We start from the raw sequence: 19,961 nt of genomic DNA, 5'->3' as shown, positions 1-19,961 counted from the left end.
TTTAACGAACATAAATTTCCCCTCCCCTCCATTCTTGGCAGTTATGAGAGTGACATGTGATACGTAAATAAGGATGGAGGGAATAAAAAAAAAATGCCCCTAAGGGATAGCCAGTGTCAGTACACATTTAGTCCAATCCACTCTACCCTCTTGGCTTTAACAGTCCAACATGGTCATCAAAATCCATAGGGATGGGTGGCGTGAGTCTCGGTCTCTGGGGCCCGCCGGCGGCTGTGGCGGCGGCCTGGGTAGGCGCGGCGGCTGTTGGGCAGGTGCATTTATGCTGAAGTACTATGAGCCTTCAGAACTTCTGGAGAAACTACAAAGTTCTGATTGTCATGGTACCTTTAGTCGGGCTTATACATTTGGGGTGGCACAGAATCAAAACCAGCCCTGTTTTCCAAGTACCTAATAAGGATGATATTCCTGAGCAAGATAGCCTGGGACTTTCAAATCTGCCAATGAGCCAAATCCAAGGGAAATAGCAGACTTGCAATTTTCAGAAAGAAGCAGCTTTGAATCTTAATTTGATATTAAAAGAAGAGAATGAAAAACATCAGTTGGATTAGAAAGAACTGGCTTCTTGTAGCTGGGATGTCTTTCATAGGTGTCCATCTTGGAACGTACTTTATACAGAGGGCTGCAAAACAGTCTGTAAAATCTCAATCTGGAAGCAAACAAAAGATTGTTGAAGAATGAAGTAAAATAAATATTTGGAATTATTTGTCATTAAATCTTTATGTTTGATTAGCTTTATAAACATCAAAATATTTAATTTTATAGCCTCATTTTTGCATATCCATACTATCATTCCTGAAGAATATTTTTTTAGATGTTAAAACATACGACAATGCAATGAAAAGAAAAATAATGGTCCACAGTCCACAAATGCCTTCACATGCTAACACTTGAAATGTCTCATTTAGAAGCTAAGAAGCCATCATTGTGTAACAGTGAGCCACTGACAAGTGAAGGAGTCAGGGCCACACTTTCTGTGTGGAGAGGAATCATGTCATCATGCTATGGCCCTTCAGGCAGGCTGAAGCAGCTGCACAACGGCCTTGGAGGTTATGTGTGCACGACCTCACAGTCTGCAGCCCTGCTTCGTAACCTTTCAGTCACCCATCCCATACTAAAGATCCTTGTGACTTCCGTGCAGAATCATGTGTCATGCTTCAGTGACTGTGGCTTATTCACAGCCATTCTCTGCTGCAACCTGATTGAAAATGTTCTGAAATTAGTCTTGACACCCACCACTGTCATTAAATTAAATAAACATCTTTTGCATCTCTGAAAAAAAAAAAAATCCATAGGGATGAATCTAGCACCCTGTTTTCCCGAAAATAAGACATCCTCCGAAAATAAGACCTACTTACAGGAAAGATAAGACGTCCCCTGAAAATAAGACCTAGCGCATCTTTGCGAGCACACCTTAAAATAAGACACTGTTTTATTTTCGGGGAAACAGGATACCTCTGAATCCTCAGAGCAAGCTTGAATGTCTGACTCATACCTGTAATCCTAGCCCTCTGAAAGGCTGAGGCAGGATTGCTGGAGCTCAGGAGTTTGAAATTAGCTCGAACAAGAACAGGACCCTGTCATTAGAAAACATAGAAAAATTAAGCAGGTATAGTGGCCTGGGTCTTTAGTCCTAGCTACTTTGGAGACTGAGTCAGGACAATCACTTTAACCCAGGAGTCTGAAGTTTCAGCAAGCTAAGGTGATGCTACTGTACTCTACCCTGGGTGATAGAGTGAGAGTCCCCCCCCCCACCAAAAAAAGTTCAAATGCCTTTCAGTATAAATTTAAAGTGACTTAATTGTTTATTATTTCTAATGAATGCCTCACATACCATTAAAGGAGTTGAGCCAGTTTATAGTAACAGCCCATACCCAGCAGGACAGAGAAAAATGAAGTCGGAGGGATCAGAAACCAGAGTTCAGAAACTTTGGGGGGGCCTTAGACCCCTCTGAAGGTCTCATAAAGAGGTGTGGAAAATCTCCCCAGGAAAGCATACCTATGGAAATAGGCACATCATTTTGCCAACAACCTCGAAGCCTATGCTGGTTACCCTCCCTCTGTGTGTCCTTGAACCCCAGTCCAAGAATTCCTCCTATAGAGAAAGTGAAATTCTGAGGAAAGATAGTTATTATACTTGAGTATTGCATTTAACTCTGAGCTTCCTGTCAACTCAGGTTAAAAGATTACACTCACTGGGTTATAAGAGTCCTCAAAATCTAAAAAAGGAAACAAATCAGTTCACAAAATTATAGGCAAAACATATAATTTTAAAATGGCAGTGTTTATATATTTTACAAAATGATTATTTTCCAAATGGTAATCAAGTAATATAAAGGGATGTAGCATAACTTGATGAAATTTTTTGAAAATAAGGTAAAATATCTACGGTAATTATATTGACTAGCATATGAAATTAGCCACAGCATCTCATTTCTAACGCTTTTGGGAAAGAAAGAATTTACTGTATATATCTTTCTTTAATGGTAGATTTACTCACTTTATATTATTTGATTAAAGCTGACATTAATATAATATATTCCCATGAACACACACCAGCTAAGCAGCAAGGGAGGCCTAAGGGTATAAAGAGAAATCAACCTGTGATTAAATATCTGATAGTAATAGGTCATACCATGGAAAAGTGGCATGTATATAATAGAAGATAATCACTTTAGGTGCCACTGCTTTCAACCTTGGCATTTAGTTTCTCAAAAGCAAATAAATAACACAATAATTGTTGTCTTTATTATAGGCATAAGCAATATAGGGTAGAGGTTAAGAACACAATCTTTGGAATCAAAGACTGCTTTTCCACCCCTATTACCTATGTGACCTTGGGCAAGGTCATGTAACTTCTTTGCATCTCAGTGTCTTTATCTGTAAAATAAGAATAAAAGCATTCATCTCCAGACTGCTCCTAAGTTGTGCAGAGGTCTCTTGTCAGTATTTGTTTTGTGGGGCTCCTGTCTATATAAACAATATGAGCTGCCTACAACCAAAATGTCAGAGTTATTCTAGCAGTCTAATTCACATGATTATGTGAAGGAAATATTGCATGGCTAGCTGAATCAATCAGTTGTAAGGCTACTCTGCGGGAATTGGGACCTGACCAGGGGTACCCTAAGATAACCCTATAGGTACTTCTTTGTCAGGGACCCCAACCTGGGACAGTGGCTGACAGAGGAGATGGTGCTGGAAACACAAGACTTTACCAACTTAGTGCATGAAAGCCTGAGAACCCGAGGAGACATACACAGTATTTCCTGCCTGCTGGCAGCGCAAGACAGTACAGTTTTCCCAAGGGTCTTTTATTGAGTCCAGCAACAGAGTAAAAGTGCAAGAATGCACAACAGTTAAAGATAAAAGAAAGGGGAGCTCAAGACACCCCCCCAAGGCTGAGTAAAGGGCAGTAGTTGGGTAAACAGGAACACAGGATAATGGAACCTCTGAAAAGGTCAGATAAAGTATACAGAGAGAAGTGTGTGTGTGTGTGTGTGTGTCGGGGTGGGGCAAGTTGCATCCCTTTGAGCTATCTTAACTTCCCTAATTTATACTACTGATCAAGAATCTAACTGTCTTAGCCCACCTGTACTACTGAGTCTTCACATAAGGGTAGTCACGTAGACAATCCTTTGGGCACTTTCCCCTGAGTCAGAACTCCTTGAGGAATTCAGCCTGTTCGTCTCCTACACTTCTTGTGGCATATGGTCTACTCCAAGCAGAGGGTTGCTGCAGAGGATTAGAAAACACTTCAAAGGTACAGGGCTAGAGCAGAAGTTCTGCTTTCTAAGCTCTAAGGGAGATATCAATCTCATTTAATCAGTCTGGGAAGATGGAATGAAATAATTTATGTAAAGCACCTGACTCAGTACACGTTCACAATGATTACTGCTCTTAGAATTATTATCAACAATGCTCACTGCATCTGCATCTTACACATCTTCTGGTTTTCTTTCAGTGGATGGCTGCATTGACTGGTCAGTGGATCTCAAGACATACATGGCTTTAGTGGGTGAACCAGTCCGAGTGAAATGTGCCCTTTTCTACAGTTATATTCGCACCAACTATAGCATGGCCCAGAGCACTGGGCTCAGGCTTATGTGGTACAAAAACAAAGGTGATTTGGAAGAGCCCATCATTTTTTCCGAAGTCAGGATGAGTAAAGAGGAAGATTCAATATGGTTTCACTCAGCGGAAGCACAAGACAGTGGATTCTATACTTGTGTTTTAAGGTAAGTGTTGTGTGACAGCATTGTTCAGTTGTGTGACTGATAGTCTTTTGATTGGGTGTGGCGTGTGTGTTGGTGTGCATCATATCATGTGGTGGACATGTTCTTGAAAGATTGTGGTGCATGCGGAGCTTCAGTAAATTCAATTCTAATTATCTACTGGACCTACATGGCAGATTCTTATCAGATTTTCATAAAATAGGACTCTATTCACTGTGTATGCGTATTGATGTATTCTTTTTTTTTTTTTTTTTTTTTGAGAGAGTGGATAGAGTTATCAGGGTATCATAGCTCACAGTAACTTCAAACTCTTGTGCGTAAACCATTCTCCTACCTCCGCCTCCTGAGTAGCTGGGACTACAGGCTCCCCCTACAACCTCTGGCCAGTTTTTCTACTGTTAGTGGAGATGGGTTCTCACTCTTCTCAGGATAATCTCAAACTCCTGAGCTCAAGCAGTCCACCCTCCTCAACCTCCCAGAGTGTTAGAATTATAGGTATAAGCCACCACACCCAGACTGTGTGTGCTTATTTAAAAGATTTTGTGACTTATTCCTTCCTTAACCCCACCCCTGCCCCAGGATCTTATATTAGCAATTACTGTTACATATAGGCATCCTTCTCAATGTTGATATCAAGCCATGAAAATTACCTAAATATCATTTAAGCCAAGGTCTCTCCTTCCTTGTTGATGGAAAATAGCTTCAAATGCTGTTGGGAGACATCTTAGTTGTTGAAATCTTTCATAGAATTCGCTGTTTGAGTCTACCATGTCTAAATATTCAACATAGAACTCTTGTAAATACAGTCATCCTGAATTTCAGGGTACTATGTGGGGAGATATCACAGACATCTTTCTTGTTCACAAGATGTTTATACTGATCAGAAAGCTGGCTTCGTTTTCTTAAAGATTCTACAGTATGTCCTTCCTTCCCTTTCCATCCCAGTGCTAGGATCATCTAGCATCTGAGATACTGGTTTGGGTATTGAATTCTGCCATTTTTGGAGTCTTCGATCTCGCTCACCAGGGATCTGCACTGTACTATTTGATTTTAACTTGTTGGAAATGCAGACCTTGTCTATTTTTGTATCTGGTAGACTTTGATGCCAAAGCTATGTCACTTCTTCATCAAAAACATTTGGAAGACCTTGGCAAGGCCTCAGTTGTTCAAAAGGCCAGGAAAACAAGGTGGTATATAAATTGCCTTTTAAATGTTCCAAGAATTAATTTTGTGATTTTTGGAAAGAGCTGAGTGTTGGAGAAAAAATGGCGAGTTTAATCTCCCCAGGATCTTGGCAGAATAGCAGTCATTCTGATCACACCTTTAATGATAAGGGATATTTTCTCTTACCTGGGAAACTCTTGGCAAAATTGAGAAGTAGGTGTAATTCAGCTTTAGTGACTCACTATATATTCTCTAGGGTGCTGTTACTCTTTCCCTGCTTGCTCTCTCCATCCTCCACCCTCATTATATCCTGCCAACTGGAAGTCTCTCTTCCCCTCCCCTCCCTTCCCCCATTCACTTTTTTGTGTTTTTTGTTTTCATAAATTTTTTTTTTTTTTTTTTAGAGATAGAGTCTCACTTTATCACCCTTGGTAGAGTGTCATGACATCACAGCTCACAGCAACCTCCAACTCCTGGGTTTAGATGATTCTCTTGCCTCAGCCTCCCCAGTAGCTGGGACTACAGGCGCCTGCCACAAAGCCCAGCTATTTTTTTTTGTTGCAGTTTGGCCGGGGCTGGGTTTGAACCCACCACCATCGGTATATGGGGCTGGAGCCCTGCTCACTGAGCCACAGGCACTGCCCTGTTTTCATAAATTTAAAGTTGCCTTTGCAAAGCATCAGTCTATTATAAGAGGTGATAAGCTTATGACGTTGCCTTTGCAAAACATCAGTCTATTGTAAGAGGTGATAAGCTTATGACGAATTATTGAACTAATTATTGCTACTTCCCCTGCCTGCTTATGTCCTCCGTCTTGTTACTTCTTTTCCCTTCTCCCTTCTTCCCTCATTCCCCTGTTCTTAGCAATGTGAACAGCTCAGTGTATATTCTGAGATATATTTTCCCTACTTAATTATACAAACATATTTACATGGGGACATTCCCCTCATGAAATTAAAGGATTATAGGTTTCTCTGAATTTTCTTTTCTTTATTAAAAACAAATAATGGTAATCACTCTGAGTCAATTGATAGAGTCCTCACTCACTTTTTAAGTATATAAGTTTCTGAGTTGCTTAATATTCTTGTACTATTATAATTTAGTCAATTGTTTCCCCACTGATGAGCATATATTTTGTTTCTAGTTTTTTCTTCCTATAATAAGTGTTGCAATAAAAATCCATTATTTGCTTTGAAATAAATTTTAAGAGTTCAGAATAGTTTTAGAATTACAGAATTATTGCTAAGATGGTACAGAGAGTTCCTATAATAGTCTATCCCCAGGTTTCCCTTTTTATTAACATATTCCATGACTATCATGCATTTGTGATAATTAATGAACCAACAATGGGACATGATTATTAAAGTTCGTACTTTCTTCAGATTTCTTTAGTTTTTTTCTTAATGCCCTTTTTCTGTTTTAGGATCCCATCTCTGATACCACATTACATTTAGTTGTCATGTTCTCTTAAGCTCTTCTTGGCTGTGGCAGTTCCTCAGACTTTCCTTGGTTTTGATGACCTCAACAGTTCGAAGTTTATTTTGTAGAGTGTCTCTCATTTGGAATTTATCTAACTTTTTCTCATGGTTATACTTTGATAGTATGTTTTGGGGAAGAAGCATACAAAGGAAAAATATCATTCTCATCATATTGTATTGAGGGCATAAAATACCAGTATTACTTGTCACTGTTGATTTTGACCTTGATCATCTGGCTTGAGGTAGTATTTGTCTTTTCTCCACCATAAACTTTTTTTATCCTCCGTTTTTATACTGTAGTGTGTGGAAGAAAGTCGTTATTCACAGTCCACGCTTCAGAGGGGCTTCTAAAGGGTAGAATAATTTCATGAATTATTTGGAATTCTTCTCCATTAGAGACTTGTGTCTTCTCCATTTATTTATCCATTTATATCAGTATGCACTCATGGACATTTATATTACACATTGGGTTATAATGTAATACTACTTTATTTTCTTGCTCAAATTCTTTCACCTTTGTCCACTGGACACTCTTTCTTTTTTTTTTTTTTTTTTATTGTTGGGGATTCATTGAGGGTACAATAAGCCAGGTTACACTGATTGCAATTGTTAGGTAAAGTCCCTCTTGCAATCATGTCTTGCCCCCATAAAGTGCACTGGACACTCTTTCAATTGCCTCATATGTTCCTTTGATATAACCCCATCATTGTGAGTTTTCCTTTTTTAAGTGTTTTCTTGTATTATGGAAAGATGCTTCACGCTTGTACATTTCCTCTCTCAGGTCTAGAATCAACCATTTTTCCAACCATTTTTTCCTTATCTTCTTAAAAATGGGAAATGAAGGCCGGGCATAGTAGCTCATGCCTGTAATCCTAGCACTCTGGCAGGCCAAAGGGGTGGATTGCCTGAGATCATGGGTTCGAGACCAGCCTGAGCTAGAGCAAGACCCCCTCTCTAAAAATAGCCGGGCATTGTGATGGGCGCCTATAGTCCTAGCTACTTGGGAGACTGAGGCAAGAGGATCACTTGAGCCCAAGAGTTTGAGGTTGCTGTGAGCTATGACGCTATGGCATTCTACCAAAGGCAACAAAGTGAGACTCTGTCTCCAAAAAAAAAAAAAATCCGTGTAGGTTATTTTATGGAACTGACAGGACAGTGACATTCATAGCAAAGGTGTGTCTTCATTTGACACTGTTAGTATTCACCTAAAATCTCCAGTTTGCTGCCACTTAAAGATAATTATGAGTTTTCTTTTTTTTTTTTTTTTTGGAGAGACAGAGTCTCACTTTACGGCCCTGGGCTTAAGCGATTCTCTTACCTCAGCCTCCCGAGTAGCTGGGACTACAGGCGCCCGCCACAACGCCCGGCTATTTTTGGTTGCAGTCTGGCCGGGGCCGGGTTTGAACCTGCCACCCTCGGTATATGGGGCTGGCGCCCTACCGACTGAGCCACAGGCGCCGCCCAATTATGAGTTTTCTATGCTTTATTGACTTCATTAAAGGTTAATATGTTGATTTCATTGTGCTTAAAATGCAGATATGAACTGTAGTAATATTTTCCAACTGACTGAATCAAAGATAGAAAAGTTTACTATTAGTGACCTTTGGTAGCCAATAGCTCAGTTTAAAATTTTTTCTTTGTCCCATCTCAGAAGTTATTACTTGAATTTCTCAGCATTTTAATGGGTTGATAATAGAAGAATGGTAGAGAACTGAGACATACTTTGAGAGGAATTGCCAGTCCAAGTATCAACCCATGTTTTTCTATTGAGGCACAATTTAATAGGATAAAAATGATAAGAGTAATCTAATTTTACAGAATCCTACATATCATTTCTCTACAACATGGAACAAGAGGCGACTTTAGCAGTGGATAATGATATCATCATATAATTTAGAATTGAATTCATGGATATTGAAAAGAATGGTTAAATATAATTGAACATCTGTAGAAAGCTACATATTTGGGGATAACTATGGCCAAGTGCAGAGAACCAATTATAGGTTCCAACCATTATGACCCTTTACTTCTGCAATGGAATGCCCTTATTAAAAGGGTACATAATCCAGATATTTTTGGTTTTTAATAATGATTGAAATAAATGAGCTTATCAGAACTTAAATGTTTCATAAACTATTTCTAAAGAATTCCTTGATGTATTTATCCAGCCCAGAGACATGATATTTGCATTGATTTTTCAAATGTGAATAATTGGTTCACTTTTGAATAAATATTACTCCAACAAAAGAACATAACTAGAGGGCGGCGCCTGTGGCTCAGTCGGTAGGGCACTGGCCCCATATACTGAGGGTGGCGGGTTCAAACCCGGCCCCAGCTGAACTGCAAACCAAAAAATAGCTGGGCGTTGTGGCGGGCGCCTGTAGTCCCAGCTATTCGGGAGGCTGAGGCAAGAGAATCGCTTAAGCCCAGGAGTTGGAGGTTGCTGTGAGCTGTGTGGTGCCATGGCACTCTACCGAGGGTGATAAAGTGAGACTCTGTCTCTACAAAAAAAAAAAAAAAACATAAGTAGAGAAGCTGAGCGGTATCGCTATATTCAAAACAAGAAATGTTTGCTAATTTTCGAGTCTATATAATGGGTACCTCAGAATTTATTGGACTATGTTTGAAATACTCCATAATAAAATACAAAAAGAAGAAATAAATTTAAGCAGCTGTGCCTGATTTTAATGTCCCTTAGATGATCTTGATCTATAAATGCCTATGTAGCATATAAGTGAGTTTTTATAATTCAAGCAACATTCATTGCTTGTGTCCTATGAGATGCATTCACTTCGTGCCATATTATAAGGAGACGTGTGACTTTAGAAAGAAAAGTTATTGTCCTAGTCTACCTCAGACACTAGAAAATAGTTCTTTTCAACCTTCTACCTTCTTATCTTACTGCCCACCGTGGTTACCAAGAGATTTTTCAAGGACAGTGAACATTTCTCATAATTCAATTCCAACTTAACTATTGATCCTTGAAAAGGTAAGTGTCAACAAGTCGGTTGCCCAGATAGCAATTTCCAGGAGAGCAGATAGTTTCTTGTCAGAAAAATGAAAGCCTGGATCTTATAGAATTAATTGACCTCATAAAAAAATCAAGATAATACAATGGGGTTTTGAGGCAGCAGCAGTGCCTTCTCTGGCCTGTGTAGGCTAAAATGAAATGCCAATTAGTTATTTTTTCTACCTATTTTTGGAAAGTCCCTGATTGCATTAATTTTTGTAGCTATTATGTATAACAGAACACATATGTAACTTGATAAAATTATTTTGTCAACGTGTAAAATTTGGTAATCTACTTTTTTATAAAATTATAGGTAAGTTAAAATAATACAAAATAGCAATTGTGCTTTATTTTCATTTCATTAACCTAAATAAGTTACATTGTAATGTTTAGAAATATAACCATATTGTTGTACTTTAGCTATGTAATTTCAACTTCATTCAGTTTGTTTATTGGAACAAAGCAGGCGTTTAGAGTTCAGTCATCAGGATTACCTGCTTTGTAAGAATTAATAGGTTATATTTAATAACCATAAAACAAGGATTGATTTCCAGGCTCAGTGCCCATAGCTCAGTGAGTAGGGCACCGGCCACATACACTGAGGCTGGCAGGTTTAAACACAGACTGGGCCTGCTAAACAATGACAAATGCAACCAAAAATAGCCAGGCATTGTGGCGGGCACCTGTAGTCCTAGCTACTTGGGAGGCTGAGGGAAGAGAATCGCTTCAGCCCAAGAGTTTGAGGTTGCTGTGAGCTGTGACGCCACTGTACTCTACCCAGGGTGACATAGTGAGACTCTGTCTCAAAAAAAAAAAAAAAAAAAAGAGAGAATTGATTTCCATTAGTTACTGATGAGATGGCTAACCTTGGTAGTCATATATACTTTTTAGTTCCAATCCTTATATCATTACACAAATTTCAATGGCTTTCTGTTTTATGGTTATTTTGCTCAGAATGAAAGTTTTAACCTTTGTCTTTCAGGGGTTGTGAACTCAAAATCTTTTCAGAGGCCCACCTGGAAGATTTTGGCATGTTGGAAGTTGTAGCACCTTCCTCAATAACCTCATTTCATGCAGTCTATTCTCTTTCCACCACCTCCTATTTTTCTGGCTCATTCTTTCTATTCTCAATGGATTATTGATCTGTTATTGATCCCACAAAGTTCTCTTCCTCATTGATCTCATAATTATTTTTTTCACTGGCACTGTTCTCTTCCTGCCTCACATAGTTTAAATTCAATGATGCATCATTATAATCACTCCCATATGCACCCTTTTGATTCTCTTGATTCTTTCTCTCTTCATCTTATTCACTTGGGAAAAACTACAACACTGTTTAAACCCAGCTGTCCATACTGTGCCTGTGTCCTTGCAATTGGACTTTGCTGAAGGAAAATATTGAACAATGTTGTCTGGGCTCACTTTAAATTTATTGTTATGAATGTTAAATGGATCCTTAATGCTACTAGGTAGGTTTACTACATGTTTTTAGACCCTACATTCTCCCATCTGCCTAAGTAAATATTTTATATCATCTCCTCTCCTTAACCTCCATATCCTCCCCCTTACTTTCTATTTTACTGACAAAGAAGAATTGAAGCAATCAGGAGAAAACTTACAGTACATCCACCCATCTACTGGCATCTGTGCCTCCATATTTTCTCATTCTGTACGGACTGACCTTGCCCCTATCTACGGCTGACCACTTCATGTGTACACTAGATACTATTCCTATTTGTCTACTAGGGAACATTACCTGAGAAATTCTCTCATCTCTCTCCCATATTATGGTATTTCTAATGATCTTTCCATTAGCCGATACATATGTGGGTATTTATTCCATCTACCTCTTCTTGACTGTGCTTCCTCTATCAGCCACTGTCCCCAATTCCTTTTTCCCATTTGGAAAAAAATTTCTTAAAAAAAAGAATAGTTATCTGGTAGGTATATCATAGATGTTTGCATATATCCAAACTCATCAAATTATACCCATTAAAAATGTGCAGTTGTGTATCAATTGCACATCAATAAAGCATTTTATAAAAGAATTGTCTGAACTCACAGACTTGAGTTGCTCTAGAGTTCTTCATTCTGTAGCAAACCCATTTCAGTAACAATATTACTTTTACCACTATACTAAAACTGCACTTATCAAAGTCCCCAATGACTTCCAGAGTGCTAAATCCAATGGTCAGGTCAGTTTTCTATCTTCCTGTTACTTAACTTATCAGTTTATTTGCACATTTGATCATTCTTTTCTTTTGGATGATGTTCTTTATCTGATTTCCAGAGAATCACATTTCCTGCTCCATCAGCTCTTCTTCCTTAAGTTCCTTTCCTGATTCCTCATATTCTCCCTTTCCTTATCCCTGACGACCCCAGGGATATAGCCCTGACATTGCCAGGTCTTTTAATATTTTTGAAGAGACATTTGAAATTTTAATAAATGAATGAAGTCTGAATAATTGTGTGAAATTACTCATTTTTTAATTTGGGGGAGTCCCTCCTTCTAAAAAAAGCCCATAATCAGATTCAGCCAGTGAACTTGGTTTGCAGAAGACTCTGAACTAGTTGTATCTGACTCTAACCATAGCCAAGGGAGCGATCGTATATTATCACTGTGTGATCTGTTACTTGCTTTCCTCACATTGAAAGTGAATACTCACTTGTTTATTCAACCTAAAATATTTGGAGCACTTGCTTTAGTTAATGAGTAAATGCATTGAACAAGACAGATTAAAGTGCCTACTCACTTAGAGCTTACATTCTAGAGTGGAGGAAACTTAAAAATAACAAATGCATTCACAAGACTACACGGAGTAATGGTTAAAATGTGAATGAAAAATGGTCATGTTATAGGCGACTTTCAATTGGGTGCTCAAGAAGGGCTTCACAAGGCTGGGTGCGATGGCTCATGCTGGTAATCCCAGCACTTTGGAGGCTGAGGTGGGTGGATTGCTTGAGCTTAGGAGTTTGAGACTAACCTGAGCAAGAGCAAGACCCTGACTAAAAACTAGCCAAGTGTGGTGGCAGGTACTTGTAGTACTTGGAGGCTAAGGCAAGGGGATCATTTGAGCTCGCCTGTGGCTCAGTCGGTAAGGCGCCGGCCCCATATACCGAGGGTGGCGGGTTCAAACCCGGCCTTGGCCGAACTGCAACCAAAAAATAACTGGGCGTTGTGGCGGGCGCCTGTAGTCCCAGCTACTCGGGAGGCTGAGGCAAGAGAATCACTTAAGCCCAGGAGTTGGAGGTTGCTGTGAGCTGTGTGAGGCCATGGCACTCTACCGAGGGCCATAAAGTGAGACTCTGTCTCTACAAAAAAAAAAAAAAAAAAGAATTTGAGGTTTCTGTGAGCTATGATGATGCCATGGCACTCTACCCCTGGGCGACAAAGTGAGACTGTCTCAAAAAAAGAAGGGCTTCGCAGTAAAAAAGTAAAATAACATATAAAATAACAAATAAGTAAAGTAACATACAAGCTGAGACCTGAATGACAAAAATGAGCCAGCCTTGTAAAAATCTGGTTGAAGAATGTTCCAGTCATTGTTGATAGGAAATGGAAAGGTCATGAAATGGGCACAAGCTTGTTACATTCAAGAAAGCTAAAGAATGTCCTGATACACAGGATGTGAGCAGTAGCTACATAAAGGATGACTCCTATTGCTTTTGAATTAAGCAACTAAGTAAATCACGGTGCTATTAACTGGGAGAAAAACAAGGACCTTAAGACCTACCTTTAGGGAATGTTGACAAGCACTTAGCATTGCTGACAGAGTAAGCCCTCCATACATTATCTCTTATTTGTATTTTTACTACTTATTAGTAGTATGATGTTTTAGCCCTTATTTTATAAAAACATTGTGCCAATCCTTAGTGTAACTCTATGAGGTAGGTCATGCTATTGAAGATGATACTCAGAGATTAAACAACTTGCTAAATGACAGATTGGTTATAAATGGTAGAGCTGAGGCTTGGACAGGTCTGTCTGACTGTACCTCACACACAATTAGGTTGCTCTACTGTCTTCTCATTTATTACCTATTTTATTGTTCTTTAAATATGTATTTATATATCACAACAAATGAAATATGGTTACTTAGATTAATTCCTGCCTATATAAAGTTCTGTGGTTCTGTTTCCTCAGTGTACAGTACTGTTTGGTTATGAGGATGGAATTCTATTAATTAAAGAGAGAGAATAGAGGGCAATGAAATAGATTCTGAATTCAGAAAAAGTGAGCATCAAGTTCAAGTAGGAATTTTCAGAGGTTGAACCAGACCTCTTGCCTTGCAAAGTGTGAATACCTTTGTGATCATTTTTCAGTTTGCCAACATTATATAGAAGGGCTTAAATGTTGTTTTCTACCAAAGAAGAAAGTAGAAAACTTTCAAGCAGGTATATCTTTAACAGACTTTTTGCCTTTTAATGGACTCCCAAACAGGGTTTAAGTTTCATGATGAGTCAATTATAGACACATAACAAGTATATGAAAAAGTACTAGAATGAATATAGTGAGGTGTCATAAATGTTATCATTATGTTTTTCAAAAACTCACTGCATGAAACCAGTTACTTCCATTCACCTTGAATTTAAAATGTTTCTTAGAGGAACACCAGTGAAATCTTATTACTTCCTAACTACAGTTTTGTTCACGTTTTTTTTTTCCTTTTGAGACAGAGTCTCACTCTGTTGCCCCGACGACAGTGCCATGGAATCAACCTAGCTCATAGCAACCTCAAACTCCTGGGTTCAAGTGATCCTCCTGTCCCAGCCTCCCAAGTAGTTGCCATTATAGGCACCCACCACAGTGCCCAGCTAAGTTTTTTATTTCTCAGTTGAGATGGAGTCTTACTCTTGCTCAGGCTTGTCCAGAACTCCTGAGCTCAATACACCCACCTTGACCTCCAAAGTGCTAGGGTTATAGGTGTGAGCCACTGCACCTGGCCTGTTTAATAAAAGTGATGCTTTTAAGCCAATATCTTATCATCTCTCATGTATCTGTTATTCATTCAACAAATATTTACTGCGTGGAAGGTAATGAAGACAGCAAAAGTAAATGATAGGGCTCCTGACTTCTAACAGATTAAAAGGGGAATTAGGATATATATACACATTATAACCTAATAAGCATAATTCAAATAAAAGATCCCATGTGGGGATCTTCCTAGGAAACGTCCAAGAACTAAACATATGTTTGAAACTTTGAATATATAACTGCTTACTTTAGTTTCTTGAAAAACTTCAAGGGAGAGCCAATTTGGTACACTTTCCACCCCCCACCCCCACCCCCCAACAGCACTAAAAATCATCATTTCATATTACTTTCCCTCCTAACACATCTTGTGCCCAGAAACCTCTCTCTTTACTCCTTATTCTCATAACCAGCTCTTCCTGGAATGCATCCCCTGCAAGTTTCTCTTTTTGTCCTTTCTCATCCCCTAGTCTAGTGCTTATTTTTTCCCTTGTAAGAACCTCACATCCCCCTTTCCAACGTAATTTAATTAAACTAGTATTGCTCCTTACAATTCTTCCAGTCTTTCTGCCTCTTACTCCTATTCTGCACAATAAGAGCCCAGGAATGATCTGCCACACCGAGAACCTCTGTAGCAGCTGATGGATTTGAAGAGACCCATTCATATACCGAAGGTGGCAAGTTCAAACCCGGCCCTGGCCAAACTGCAACAACAACAAAAAAAAGATTGAAGAGACTCATGTAGTCAAAAAGAGGAGCATGTTTAGAAGGCAAAGAAAGGGGAAAGCTGCAAACACTAACTTAGTGGCTTTTATGCCATCATATATGAGGAAAAGTGATATATACTATAAGACATATGGAGAGAAAGTTGTAGCACAGTATGGAGAGTAAGGAAAAATAGCTTATCTTACAGAATCAGACGTGTTTGAGGATCTAAACAGGTGGTGATAGTACAGGTCTTCCCAGGCAGATGAAACAATGTTCAGGGTCAAGGAGGCAGCAAAACATGGGCTGTGTACAGATAAGAACAGGCAGGTGAGCCTGGCTGTAACCTGGGTTTATCAAGGGCACTTTTCTGAGTGTGAACCTAACAATAACTAACCCTTATTTGATGGAGATATATATTTGAAGCATGAATTCTTAAGACATTGACCAATTCCTAGACAAGAACCTAAGAAAACCACAACTAATGAGCACTTTAACTTGCTATCAGGTAATAAGGCATGTTTTTAGCAAGATAATGTTTGCACAGAGAAATGTGTATTTAAAGGGGTCAAATTCCCTTCTATGAAGCTACTCTTAGCAAAGAAAGGCAATACTGCTGACCCTAGCATTGTGATTTGGCATGCACTCCAACTGGTTTTCTCAGGGATGAAGATAAATTCACAGAGAGCCACTCCTACTCGCTCTCTCTCACCACTGTGGAGCACGATCCACCTTGGCAAGACAGCTCATTAATATTTGGTTACAGCTTTGAGACAGAGAATAGCTAAGTAGGAGGGTAATGTGCATTTCCACCCTGGGGCCTTGATCTCATTAAAACATGACCCAGGCTAATATCAATCCCGCTCAACACTAAAGCATTATATGCTTATCTGAGTATAGAGAGATGCTATATGCATTTTTTTATTTTTCAGTCCTATTACCCTGATCCCCTCTCCCTGTCTTCCCCTGATTTTCCCCAAATGAAAGGGCTTTGGCCACATTTCATATTTACATTTTTCTTTTACTCTCAGATAAGAGGTCTCTATGTCCTCCTTTTTAACTCAATTTAAAGCTCCCCCTTAACTCTCTCACATGCTGCACACACACAGAGCAGAATTTCTATACATGTGGGTTTTTGACTTAATGGCTGAAACCCTCAGATCACTAGAGTCTGAAGGTTTTTTAAAATGTTGAGTTTTACCAGTAGAAATAGACAGCAAGGGGGCAATTTTTATAAGATGACAGTACAAAGAATGATACTGGGAACAGCAGTATTTTATAGCGGGGTGCAAAGTCAAAAGAAAATTCTGATTTTTAAGGTATTTACTTCCCTAAAGGATCCTGGTGTTCCCAGTATTGTAAGATATACTATGTATTAGGTAATGTCTCTGTATAAATACTCTGGCCAACTTTTGACTTCAATCCTATATGTATGACATAAAACAAATGAGTAAGCATTGCTGTTTCTAAATAAAATATAGTTAATTTTTCCTTTTCATTATTCTAGAGACAGATGTAACCAAGTGTGATTTCCCAGCATATGACTAGGTTGTCAGGAAGAGGGCGGTCAACTCAGATTTCTTTGGTCATTCCTCTTCACCACTTTGCTTGTTGTAGCTTTCTCTAGAGGTAAAACCCAGTTTTGGACCAAGGCCTTGGTCTCTCTGAAATGTCTACCCCGTCTCTTTCCCTTCAGAGCTAGTTCTTTCTGTTAGTATCCTTGTTTCTTGTTTTTTTGTTTTTTTTTTTTTTTTTCCGTTGTTGTTTTTGCAACAGAGACTCCCTATGTTGCCCTTGGTAGAGTGCTGTAATGTCACAGCTCACAGCAACCTCAAATTCTTGAGCTTAAGCGATTCTCTTGCCTCAGCCTCCCAAGCAGCTGGAACTGCAGCTGCCTGCCACAATGCCTGGCTATTTTTTTTTTTTTTTTGGTTGTAGTTGTCATTGTTGTTTTAGCTGGCCCAGGCTGGGTTCGACCACACCAGCTTAGGTGTATGTGGCTGGCGCTGTAACCACTGTGCTACAAGCACCGAGCCAGTAGCTTTATTTTTAAAACTGTCTTCTTCTGTAGCCCCCCATCTCAGGAAGCTTGCCCAGGGGTTCAAAGTCCAGGTCAGATCACTTCTGGTTGAGTTTGTAGGGGATATTCCGTGGTGGAAATAAAATTAATTTTAGTTAATTAAACTTTTTCTCTGGACTTCCAGAGAAAAAAAATTTTAAATAGGTGTAACACATGAAATCATGAAAAGTTAGTATTTTTCTGTAATCCTACCACACCACACAACCCAAACCAAACTGAATCTTTTTAGTGAAGAAAAAAAGTTATGAAAACAAGTTGTAGTACCAGCAGGATTTGTGTCAGGCCCCCTTCCTGGAACTACTACCCTCCTTTCCAGTGTCCCCTCCACTGCCTATTCCTTTGGTTTTCATTCAGCTGGGCTCTGTCCCAATCAGATCCTCCGTGCAGCTTGATCCTTTTGTCCTCTCTGCCAATTCTCCACTCCCACCTCCAGTTATTTTAAATGTGCCATTGTCCCACCTCCACCTAACCTTCTGTCCTCACTCCCTCTCAGGTGCCTGGTGTGACAGACACAGAGGCAGGATCCTCCTTGCCACATTTATAGACTGCTCTCTGCCCCAGAGGAAGAAGTGACCTTTCTAGATCAATCCACCCAATAAACTCCCTTGTATGTACTTTCACATTTTTTCTGAAAATTCCATTATTTGCCATTCACATAAGTATATAAAAAATCCAAAGCCCTCTATCTCCTGTACCCTGTTCTACCCCACCCCACCTTATACCCTGGCACCCTGCTGCCTCCCATCCCCTGATCTTGAGCCCAATCTTCCATAGGTAATATGTACCTTATTAACTGAATGTTTTTCCAGACCTTTGTATATACTTACTCAAACATAAATCTTTAATATAAAGCAAACATACATCTACAAATATACATGGCGTATTTACACAGAACTTTTGGGGACATTTTGTTATATGTAAAACAAAAGGAGTCCTATCACATGATTAAAAAAAATTAGTATTGTGGCCATGCCTCCCATACGTTATGCAGGATCTCATTCTTTTCCATATTTCTTGTTTTCAAGCTTTTTTTCAGCTATCTCCTTTCCCCATAGCTGAAGTTTCTCCCCTATTCAAAAGGACCCTCCCTCAACTGTGTATCCCACTTTACTCTGTCCCTTCAAAACCAAGAATCCTTAAAGAGCCACCCCTCCCTCACTTCCTACTCACTCCTGAGTTCTGCAGTTCGGCTTCTGCTCCTGTTACTCACCTGTATCTGCTACAAGATCCAATGTAAATGCCAGACCCAATAGCCACTTTTCAGATCCTGTCTTAGAGGTCCCCTCAGCCCGTGACCTTTCTCTCTCCCCCCTTTTTTTTTTTTTGTAGAGACCGAGTCTCACTGTACCGCCCTCGGGTACAGTGCCATGAAGTCACAAGGCTCACAGCAACCTCTAACTCTTGGGCTTAAGCGATTCTCTTGCCTCAGCCTCCTGAGCCTTTCTCTCTTTTTGATTGTTTCCCAGGCTACTGCTCTCAAGTACCTGAGAGCAGTTCCCACCAGGGATGATTTTGCCCTCTAGTGGATATGTGGGGATATTTTTGGTTATCACAATCGGGGTGGGGTAGAAGGATGGGCATATCAAGAGTGACAATGTAGGGACACCCTGCCTTACGTGGATATAAATAAGCCCAAGAACATTTCTGAAAAGTACAAACTCTTTATTAAGTAACTAGGGCAATCCACATGATTTCCCATGCCAGCCCCAACAGGAGACAACCCAAAGTCACATCCAGTTACTGTAGAGATGTCCCAGGGTCAAGACAGCTTCTCAGTCTCCAGGTCCACAGGCCCTGGACAATGTCCAAGGCTCTTCCAGTTGTGACTCAGTGTGGTCCAGGTTAACTCCTCCCCATCCTTCCACCTATGGGATAAACCATACATTAGCACAGCTTATAGCTATCAGAGGAAAAGAAGCTAACCAACCTCTCACCCAGCCCTTACCTTCCCCACCCTCTCTCCTCCTTTTTGAAGTTGATTTCCCAAGGGGATATGTCTTTATTGTATTTCCTATTTCTGAATCACTGAGCCAGATTCTCCTCCCGCATTTATCATGGTGGTAGGTAGGGAGACAGACTCTGTCAAGGTGACACCACACTTTGGCCCATGGTCTAGACCAGGAAGCCCTCTGGGCACTGTCAGTTTGCGACTTACCTCCCTGGTAGTGGCGGGAGCTCCCTGTTCAGTTCTGATTGTTCCGGGTCCTGCCCACTGGAAACTGGGGTGGATTCACAGGGCTGCAGTCACAGGAGTCCTCACCTGCAACTAGTGCTGGCATCCTCTGTAAGTGGCCCTGAGGGA

The 19,961-nt window shown here is 39.8% G+C and overlaps 1 protein-coding gene and 1 long non-coding RNA gene across 2 annotated transcripts in view; both read left to right on the top strand.

Moving 5' to 3' along the window:
- The first annotated feature begins 268 nt into the window (after positions 1-268).
- LOC128577523 (uncharacterized) lies at positions 269-722 on the top strand. Its single transcript, XR_008377585.1, has one exon. It is a non-coding gene; the product is annotated as an uncharacterized LOC128577523 (long non-coding RNA).
- A 3,211-nt stretch (positions 723-3,933) lies between these two features.
- Positions 3,934-19,961, top strand: part of IL1RAPL2 (interleukin 1 receptor accessory protein like 2) — a 678,833-nt gene continuing 662,805 nt past the window's right edge. Inside the window, exon 1 of the mRNA XM_053579080.1 lies at positions 3,934-4,253. Within this exon, the coding sequence (XP_053435055.1) occupies positions 3,934-4,253 (320 nt within the window). The remainder of the gene's footprint in view (positions 4,254-19,961) is intronic.

This window comes from Nycticebus coucang, chromosome X, assembly GCF_027406575.1.
Source record: "Nycticebus coucang isolate mNycCou1 chromosome X, mNycCou1.pri, whole genome shotgun sequence".
NCBI lineage: Eukaryota > Metazoa > Chordata > Mammalia > Primates > Lorisidae > Nycticebus > Nycticebus coucang.
This window is presented reverse-complemented; position numbering and strand designations above follow the sequence as displayed.